This window comes from Onychomys torridus, unplaced genomic scaffold, assembly GCF_903995425.1.
Source record: "Onychomys torridus unplaced genomic scaffold, mOncTor1.1, whole genome shotgun sequence".
Taxonomy (NCBI): Eukaryota; Metazoa; Chordata; class Mammalia; order Rodentia; family Cricetidae; genus Onychomys; species Onychomys torridus.
The window spans coordinates 64027-75021 of record NW_023412930.1 but is presented as its reverse complement, the minus strand read 5'-3'; the positions used below and the strand labels follow the sequence as shown (position 1 = coordinate 75021).

Genomic DNA, 10995 nt, shown 5'->3' with positions numbered 1-10995 from the left:
TGCGACCATTAGCCTGTCCAATTAAGGATAAAGTGGGATGAGTTACACAGAAGAGAGATAGTCTGCTCTCAGTCCTATTAAGATCCCCATCGGCATATAAGCCTGCTATAGCAGCAAAAGTACAGATACTATTTTAAGAAAAATATAAGTGTAAAAATATATAATGACAAGATTATAAGAAAATCCATAACTAGTAGTTGGTTAACGCAAGCATCCGACAGAGCCATGATGGGACCCCTTGCGGAAGTCTCCTTCACAAACGATCCAACCCCTTTTGAGCGGCTCCAAGGTAATGGTCACGCCCACAAGGCGGTGCGTCCTGGCTAGAGGAGGAAGCCGGAGGATGCCGACCAGGATCAAGAGCGAAGGCTCTTCTCTTGGTTACGTGGGAAATGCATTTACCAAACTCCTTCTATGAGGTTACAATTACCCTGATTCCTGAACCAAACAAAGATGCAACAAGGAAAGAGAACTACAGACCGATCTCCCTCATGAACATTGATGCAAAAATACTCAATAAAATACTGGCAAACAGACTCCAAGCACACATTAAAACAAAGCAACAGCCTACAGAATGGAAAAAGATCTTCACCAACCCCACATCTGACAGAGGGCTGATATCCAGAATATATAAAAAACTCAAGAAATTAGACATCAAAATGCCCAACAGTCCAATTAAGAAATGGGCTATAGAACTAAACAGAGAATTCTCAACAGAGGAATCTCAAATGGCTGAAAGACATTTAAGGAATTGCTCAACATCCCTAATCATCAGGGAAATGCAAATCAAAATGACTCTGAGATACCATGTTACACCTGTCAGAATGGCTAAGATCAAAAACACAGAAGACAACTTATGCTGGAGAGGCTGTGGAGCAAGGGGAACTCTCCTCCATTGCTTGTGGGAGTGCAAGCTTTTGCAGCCACTTTGGAAATCAATATGGCACTTTCTTAGAAAATTGGGAACCAATCTCCTCCAAGACCCAGCTATACCACTCTTGGGCATATTCCCAAGGAATGCTCAATCATACCACAGGGTACTTTCTCAGCTATGTTCATATCAGCATTGTTTGTAATAGCCAGAACCTGGAAACAACCTAGATGCCCTTCAACTGAAGAATGGATAAATAAAATGTGGATGGATCTAGAAAAAAATCATCCTGAGTGAGGTAACCCAGACTCAGAAAGACAAACATGGTATGTACTCTCATAGGAAGATACTAGATGTAAAAAAAAAAGGATGAGTAGACTGCTACTCACAACTCCAGGGAGGTTCCATAGAAAAGGGGACCCTAAGAAAGACACAGGGATCATCCAATGACAGAGAAATGGATGAGACCTACATGAACTCCCTGTATATGAGTGTGGGTAATGTAGGGCAAGGTGTGAGGGAAAGAGAGCTTAGGAGAACGGGAGATCCCAGCTGGATCATGAACAGATTGGGAGAACAAGGAATATGAGACCATAATAAATGAAGACCACATGAGAATAGGAAGAAGCAAAGTGCTACAGAGGTTCCCAGAAATCCACAAAGACACCTCCACTGTAGACTACTAGCAATGGTCGAGAGAAAGCCGGAACTGACCTACTCTGGTGATCGGATGACCAAACACCATAACTGTCATGCTAGAAATCACATCCAATGACTGTGGGAAGCAGATGCAAAGATCCATGGCCAGGCCCCAGGTTGAGCTCCAGGAGTCCAATTGGTGAGAAAGAGGAGGGATTATATGAGTGAGAATTGTTGAGACCAAGATTGGAAAAAGCACAGGGACAAATAGCCAAACTAATGGAAACACATGAACTATGAACCAATTGCTGAGGAGCCCCCAACTAGATCAGGCTCTCTGGATAAGCAAGAGAGTTAATTAGCTTGAACTGTTTGGGAGGCACCCAGGCAGAGAGACTGGGACCTGTCCTTAGTGCATGAGCTGGCTTGGAAACCTGGGACTTTATGCAGGGACACTTTGCTCAGCCTGGGAGGAGGAGACTGGTCCTGCCTGGACTGAATCTACCAGGTTGAGCTGAATCCCCAGGGGAGTCTTGGCCCTGGAGGAGATGGGATTGGGGGCTGGGCTGGAGCAAAGGCGGTGGAGGGGGTAGCAGGAGGGGGGAAGACAGGGGAATCCATGGCTGATATGTAAAATTAAATTAAATTATAAAATAAAATAAAAAAATCTTTTACCAATTAGAAACATCACCAAGATTTGAGATGATGTACTACTCGAGGGAGGAATGAGAGGACCAAGCAGATGGCAATACAGGCTGCTTAATCTTCTCTCAGAGATCACACCTCAATTTCAGTTTCCTTAGACTGAATAAGTGTGTGTGTGTGTGTGTGTGTGTGTGTGTGTGTGTGTGTGTGTGTGTATGTGTGTTTGCATTCTTGGTGCACATACACAGGGATAATGGAAAATAAAAAAATAAACATTATTTTTCAGTACTTACAAAAATGTTTTTCTTTTTCAGCTCTCGGTCTTGAGCACAGGTTCCTATGTATGCTAGTCACATTCTCTATTAGTGGTCCAAAGCTCCAGGACAATAAGTCTCACTGTCCCTTTTACTGTCCCTTATAGCATAGCGTGTGATCAATAGGCATAACACAGACTCTCAGAGTACTAGACTGCATGACCATGAAATCTATACCTGAGAATTCTCTGCCATTAAGTAATGTTACTCATTAAGTTCAATGCGGACCATGTCTGGAGCTTGACTTTGGAAAAACACTCCAAAGGCTGTGAATGTCTAATAAGTTTACACTGACAATAAAAATGGAAATTCAGGTGTGTCTCATTTTCCCCAAGAATGACAAAACGAACAGTAGCTGAGAAAAATGAATGAACCAAAAGACAGGTATTATTTCAGGTCTGATGATGAACTCTAGAGAATTCTGAAGCAGAAAATTTACAGTGTAAATGAGAAAAACACAATACAAGGACACTAATACCAAGATGGATCAGGTTGTCTAATTATATAGTAAAGATTTTTCAATGAAAAATCACAGAATCCCAATGAAGAAGAAAATTGCAGGAATTTGATTAAGAGGGAAAATAACCAGGGTTCAGAATGAATAATAGTCATAAAAACAATGAAAGTTAAACAGATAGAACTTTAGTTAATGTTAATAGCAATTTTGATGATGAACTAAGGAACCTATGTCAGAATAGAAATCATGTGGAATATATTTAATACAAACCATGAAGGAACTACCCATGTCCAGCAGGGGGCACTGTGTGCTTCTGAGAAAGCCAGGCTTGAGGCTGGCTCCTGACTCACATGTAATCTCCTGGGCAAGCTCACTGGACTTACAGTGTTACAGCAGGTGTTTCCTCAAGTTGCCCCAGCCTCTTTGGGAGAAGAGTTGCTCCCTGGACTGAAGAGATGGAATGAGGTGGTAATGCTGATAATAAAAGGCTATAATGCATGGACTCACCATTTCTCTGATACCCTGAGAACCCCAGAGTCAAGCAGGATCTGTGGGGTCTTGGGATCTCTGGAAATCTTCAGCATGACCTGGACGCCTGTCATATTTCCTGTCTGTCCTCCATCTCTGTCAGGTGTCATGGAGACTAAAGAGGCCTGACTTTGGAATGATCCTTCTCAGTACTTTTTTTATTAAGCGATTTTCTATTCATTTTACATATCAACCACTGACTTCCCTGTCCTCCCTCCTCCCACCCCCAAGCTTCCCCCGACAACCCACTCCCCATTCCCACCTTCTCCAAGGCAAGGTCTCCCCTGGGGAGTTAGCAGAGCCTGGTACATTCAGTCGAGGCAGGTCAATCCCTCCTCCCTGCACCAAGACTGAGCAAAGTGTTTCAGCATAGGCCCTAGGTTCCAGAAAGCCGGCTCATGCACTAAAGACAGGTCCCGGTCCCAGTGCCTGGATGCCTCCCAAACAGTTCAAGTTTGTCAACTCTCTCACTTATCCAGAGGGCCTGATCCAGTTCCATGGAGGATCCTCAGCTATTGGTTCTCAGTTCATGTGTTTCCACTAGTTTTGCTATTTGTCCCTGAGCTTTTTCCAATCATAGTCTCCATCTCTCTTACATGGTATGTGCTCATTCATAAGTGGATATTAGATGTAAATCAAAGGATAACCAGTCTGCAACTCACAGATCTAGGGAGGCTAGCTAGTAAAGAGGACCCTAGGAAAGAAACAGGGATTGCCTAGCGATGGAGAAATGGATGAGATTTACATGAGCAAACTGCAGGTGAGGGGGGTAATGGAAGGGCAAGTGTCGGGGGAAAGAGAGCTTAAGGGAGCAGGAGGTCCTAGCTGGATTAGGAACAGAGTGGAAGAACAAGGAAAGAGTTACCATGATAAATTAAGACACCATGGGAATAGGAAGAAGCAGAGTGCTAGAGAGGTCCTCAAGAATCCACAAAGATGACTCCACTATAGACTACTGGCAATGGTTGAGAGGGTGCCTGAGCTGGCCTACCCTGGTGATCAGATAGCCAAACACCCTAACTGTCATGATAGAACTCTCATCCAATGACTGATGGAAGCAGATGCAGAGATCCATGGCCAACACCCACGTAGAGCCCCTCCCATATCTTAACTCATTCTTAACAGCTATTTCTTTTCAGGCTCTCCTCCCCAAGCTAAAGTGATGATGTGGAATGACACTCTCCAGCAGTTACTGATCCTCTCTTTCCACACTGGTTCCAGAAGCTGTCTGCCTCTAGGCTCTGATTCACCCAACAATTACATGCATTCCCAGTCTCCTGTCACTTTTCACCTTAAACATAACTTTGTCCTGGGGATCTAGGGTTACAAGTACAAGGACAATGCTGAAGGCTACTGTGTGAACACTACAGTGGTGCTCAGCACAGCGAGACACACATGGAGAAGCAAGACACAAACATTCATTTGTCTGAGCCTGGGTGTAAGCCCTGTCCTGTGGAGTGGGTCCCATGACCAGGCACTGTTGCCATCCTGATGTGGACTCTCCACAGACGAGAAGGTGAAGGGAGCATCTGCCTCGTTTGTGTCCTAGTTAGAGTCATGAAAGTGGAGATGTTTGTCCACTGTTGTGGTAGATGATAAAAAATAAAACTAGAAATCAAATATTTCATTCCTCACTTAGATGTGTTAATTGTAAGACTAGAGTCAATAGGTCTCCAGAGAGAAGCATTCTCAGGGATGTTCTGTACAACTGCATCAAAGTGAAGTAATTATCCTTTCTTATTTTCTAACTATTGTTTTATTAACTATTATTTGAAGACAATACAAATTTATTGTGTAGTTTTTAAAAGCCATTAAATAATTTCTTCTCTGACATCAGGTTAGCATATTTTCCCCTAAAGAAGATATGGTAATGTAATAAATCCAAGTATAACTTTATGTAATCTCATTGTAAGATCATAAGTACTACTGCAGATTCCTCAGTCAAAGAGCTCATTCTGAGGCACAGTGAGTGCCCTCTGCCCTCATAAGATGGCTTTGAGAGACAGTGACATTGCGATGTATTCCCATGTGAAGTCTAATGTACACACAGGGCTTTGTAGCTGCTGACCAAAAATCTCCTAAGATTGTTTAGAAACATCAGGGACAGAGGAGGGGAGGAAGAGGTGCCATAGGGTGCTGAGCTCAGTGTGTGAATTTTGCAAGTCTGTCCTCTATAAATCAGTAAGAGATAACACAAGTCATTTTTGAGTTAATCCACAGTTTGTACATTGTTACTGCCATCCCAAGGAACTAACAAACTAGGCAATCCTTTGTAAAGTACTTATGAATTTGTGCACAGTCTTTGATCTTGACTCAGATTTTATCCTTGCAGATATTAGCACATTGGCTCATATTTCTACCTTCATGATTGCCACTAATCTCTAAAGTTAAGCAATTTTCAGAACTAAATAATAAATATATTTCTCCTCTTTCAATATTTTAATACTGTAAGCAAAGAAGTAAAGTTTCTAGAATACGCCCTTTTTCAATGGCATCCACCTGAGAATGTGTGAACATGCAAGCATTCCTTCCTTTTAGGAAATAAATTTCAAATACTTTGTGAACTATGTGACAATGAGGGACATGCCTTTAATTTTTAGTGGAAACCTTAAGAAAGTTAATCCTGTCATATAATGCAGAGACTGGAAGTCAGGAAGTTCTTTTGCTGTGCATGGTGGTAGGAAACAATAAATAAAAGAAAAAGGAAAAGTTCAGTTCATAACCCAAACCACAACAGTGTGTAGCCTGTGTTAGAGAAACCCTTGTTAAAACTCAAGGTGTACATGGAACCTGTATCTGTCGGTCAGAACTGGGCCTGACACCCTTCACTAGTACAGTCCTCTTTCCCAAGGAACTCTCATCAATACTCAAATGTCAACAATACCAAAGGGTCAAAACCAGAAGGGCACAGAATAAAGAAACAAAACTGTCATACAAGGATCAAAAGATTTTAAAATATTTATCCATTTATATACAGATTTATTTAAGAATTTAATATGTGTGTGTATTTATGTGTGTGTGTGTGTGTGTGTGTGTGTGTGTGTGTGTGTGTGTGTGTGTGTGTGTAAATGCCATGGTTGTTCCATGAATCAGCTGGCGCTGGCACTGAGAGGCTTGGCAGCAAGTCCCCTCACATGCTGAGCCATTATGTTAGTTCTGAGTAGGTTATAACGTATAGTTCCATGCACATGTTCCACCAGGAATATCAGAAGTAAAGCTTCATCTGTTTTCTTCCTTCCTTCCTTGTTTCTTTCTCTCCTTTGTTTCTTTCTTCTTTTTATCTTTCTTTCTACTGTTTTTATCAATTAATATTTTGCCTTGAGATTCTTTACTTTTTAAAAAACTTTCTCATACAATCTATTTTGATCATATTTCTTCCCTTCCCCCAACTCTTCCCAGATTCTCCCAGTTCTCTACCCACCCAACTTCATGATCTTTCTCTTTCAAACAAAACAAGACAAAAAAGCAACAACAACAAAAACCTAAAAAGAAAACCAAACTGAACAAAGTAAAATGGAAAAATCAGTAAGATAAAATATAACAAAACAAATAAAAAGGACACACACACACACACACACACACCATGGAGTCTGTTTACTCTTCACCAAATACCTCTGGCTGTCAAGCGTGCCCTGGTGGGTGATTGATATTTCTAGTGACACACCATTGGAGAAAACTGATTTTCTCTTTTCCAGAAGTTATCTATGGCAAAACCTTCATGGCTAAGGGTGTGACTATTTGTCCACTTCGCTTTCTCAGAGCTGGGATTTTGTCTGGTTTGAACCTGTGCTGGTCTGTGCATGCTGTCATAGTCTCTGTGAGTTCCCATGTCGATCAGTCAAGTTGTGTCTGGAAGATGCTGTTTCCTTGAAGTCATCAGCACATCTGGCTCTTATAGTCTTTCCATTTCCTCTTCTGCACGTTCCCTGATTCTGGAGGACAGGGTTTGGCAAAGACAACACAGGTACACAGTTTCTTTAACCATGAATATGTCAAAGCACATCTGAACAAAACCACATGGCCCTGACATTCCTCTTGCTCCTGCACATCTCTGCAGTGACTAATTCTTCTATCATGATTCATTAATTCTTGCCTCCAATTTAGAGGTGTTCCCTTTACTCATCATAACTCCTATCAGTTAAATACAGAATTTTAATATCAGATAAGTAGTAGGCAGGGTTCCATGAGTATTTTTGAAAACCATCATACACATTCATTCTTCATCAATACATTCTAATCCTGTTGCACCCAAAATCCGTTGTCACCAAAGACCACCCAGAGATTGATATGAATGCAAAAGCAAAGAGCCTTTCAATTCACGAGTTTAAACCTGGGTACCTCTTCCATCTGTCTCAGCGGTAGAGTGAGAGGGACCCCAAGCAGTACCAGGATAGGATTTTTATAGTGGTTAGTGTGAGGGTCTAGGGGATTTCCAAATTTATATAGTCACAAGTTCAGGATTGGAGCTTACTGCAGGTTGGAGACGCTTGCTTTGAACTGATTGGAGAGTTGCAGCTACAAGGAAATTGCCATATCCTCTAGCAGTTTATGTCATGCATCTATGTCATTGGCAGACCCGTTTTCTCTGACAATTAGATACCCCATTTCTTACATGCAGGAAATGTGTTCCCTCTGACAGCTATAGTACACAATCTCACAATCTATCATATTCTTTAGGTTATGGCAGAAAAAGTCTGGAACTGTTTGGTTTTTTTTTTTTTAATGTAGCACTTAATTGTCTGGGTCTAGTGGCAGCACATCCTCTGGTGGGTTTCCCAGGGCCTGCTGTTACCAGCCTGACCCTTCTCTAAGATGGCTGTAACATTGTCATCCTCTCAATCCTTACTTAAGGACCATTTTATAGGCCCTCTGTGTTCTTTCCCCTAATTTTCCAATAATTCTGTTTTGTTTTGCCATGTTATTTTCTATTTTTTAATTTATAATGCTTTAAGGGAGTCGTGCAGTATAATATTTACCATCATAAATGCCAATATTCACATTGTGTCTCTGTGGGTCAATTGCTGAGGAACCAGGGAGAGAGAGAGAGAAGCCTAGCCTCTTGAGCATTCTGAGAAGGGGATTGTGCAGTAAATTTCTCTGTCCTCAGCTTCTGTTAGGAAAGCCCCTGAGTAAGAAGATCCTAATAAATATAGTCTAGCAACAGTGATTCTCAAACTTTCTAATGCTGAGACCCCTTAATACTGTCCCACATGTTGTGGTGACACCTAACTATACAATTATTTATTGCTATTTCAGAACTATAATTTTTCTACCATTGTGAATTATAATGTAAATATCTGATATACAGGATATCTGATCTATGGCCCCTGTCCAGTGGAGGTTGTGATCCTCAGGTTAGAAAACACTGGTCTACATAGTATTCCTACTGAGTAGAGGCAAACAAAACAAAAGAAATAATGTAAAATCAGCCTCGGAGGAGGTAAGTCCTTCATATATTGATCAGAAAGTGTTTGATGGTCACAGCCTTGGGAGAAGTCACGTGAACACAGACATGACAGACCTGAACCTTCTCGGTGGGGCCTGTAAGTGACACTGAAGTGTCTGGAAACAGCTGATAACACAAACATCTGTCTCTTTGTGTCTGCTCAGGACTCAACACACCCAGCAGTGGGGACACTGTGGTCACTTGGGCAGCCTCAGGCAGGAAGTGACACCCAGGCTCTTGATGGCACAGACACCTAAGAAGGGATTTGGTTGACCAAGAAAAATTTGCATTAAGGGTCCTGTCAGTTCTCTGAGAATTATTAAAGCATAAGAGAAAACTGCACCATGTCTGTCTCAGCAGATCTTAGTGGTGTCTGCACCATGGCCTGGATTTCTCTCCTCTTCTTCCTCCTTCATTGTACAGGACAGAAGGCATCTGCACCCTGATCCCAGTTCAGGGAAACCATCTGACAGCCAGATACATTCTCCTCTCTTCTCTCAGCATGGACATAATGTGTTTTTCTATTTTCAGGGCTTACTTCCCAATCTGTGCTGACTCAGTTATCCTCAGCCTCTGCCTCCCTGGGAGCCTCAGCCCAACTCACCTGCATGTTGAGTAGTAAATACAGCACCTACACCATTGAATGGTACCAGCAACATCCAGACAAGGCTCCTAAGTATGTGATGTATCTTAATAATGATGGAAGCCGGGCGGTGGTGGCGCACACCTTTAATCCCAGCACTCGGGAGTTTGAGGCCAGCCTGGGCTACAATGCGAGATCCAGGAAAGGCGCAAAGCTACGCAGAGAAACCCTGTCTCGAAAAACCAAATGACAACAACAACAACAACAACAATAATAATAATAATAATGATAATGATAATGGAAGCCACAGCAAGGGGGATGGGATCCCTGACCGCTTCTCTGGCGCCAGCTCTGGGGCTGATCGCTACTTAAGCATCTCCAACATCCAGCCTGAAGATGAAGCTGACTACATCTGTGGGGTAGGTGGTACTACTAGTGGACAACAACAGTGAACACAGTGAACTTGATACATGAGGAAGCAGGACAGAAACTGTTTTACTCTCTTGCTACCAAGACATGCCTATGATTATGAGAAAGAACATCTGAAGTTCTTAGATATCACACTCATTGCATATTCTCTGCTTAGTACTCTAAAGGAGAGACCATAGATCTAGCAGGGTCTCTAGGGCTCTCACTTTTACCTCACCAATGTTCACAGGAATGTCTGTTCTTTGTAAGATGGCTTTCTTGTCTCATGATCTAGATGTTTTATAACTCCAGCAAATTACCAAAAAGCATAGCATAAGAATATTTAAGGCGGCAGTGTGATTGGAGCTGCCTGTTCCCAGAGAAAAGCATAATATAAAACAGCCACAAGGTCTGAACATTGAATGTACATGACCTTCTCCATGTCCCTCTCAACACTCCCTCTTTACCTGGTGAGCCTACCAGAGACTTGAAGGAAGGACAAAGCAAACACCATGTGGGTTAGTCTCTGCCAAATAGCTTATATGTGACCTTGCCATATCCCCCTTGAGTCCCTCCATTCCTGCACACCAAGGCTGTCTTTAGAATCTCACTTTAGCTTAAAAATAACCAATGCAATTACAAGAAACCATGTATAGGAACAAAAACACAAAGGTCCTACAAAAGACTCCTGTTTTGCCAGGATCTGGGCTTCGTTCTTTTGAACAGGAACTTAGAGAGAGATGACCAGAAGAATTAAAGTGGTTCTCCTGGAGAATACTCTGAAGCCAAACTCATTGGTCAGAACCCCACAGCAGCAGGTTTTGAGGGCTGCAGTGATGTTCTGTTGGAGCAAAACCCCACAGCAGCAGGTCCTACAATCTGCTTGGAGTTCCACTTTGGGTTTGCCAAACTTTCTGAGTCCTTACTTAGAATGGCATTTTTTTTCTTTTTCTTCCTTTATTTTTCTTTCTTTCATATGGTGACCAGAGCCTAACCCCTGCTTTTTCTGGTGCTTTGGGCTTCCTCACTCTTTCCTTAACACTCTCCTCCCTCTCATGTGGCTGATTGAACACTGTAATAGTTACTCTTCTGTTCTTTGATAAA

At 42.2% G+C, this 10995-nt stretch overlaps 1 gene segment (V, D, J or C); it reads left to right on the top strand.

The window, feature by feature from the left end:
* The first annotated feature begins 228 nt into the window (after nucleotides 1-228).
* LOC118576076 lies at nucleotides 229-9935 on the top strand. The segment is given in 3 exon segments: nucleotides 229-289; nucleotides 9432-9576; nucleotides 9788-9935. Coding segments are annotated over 3 exon segments (354 nt in total).
* The last annotated feature ends 1060 nt before the right edge of the window (nucleotides 9936-10995 follow it).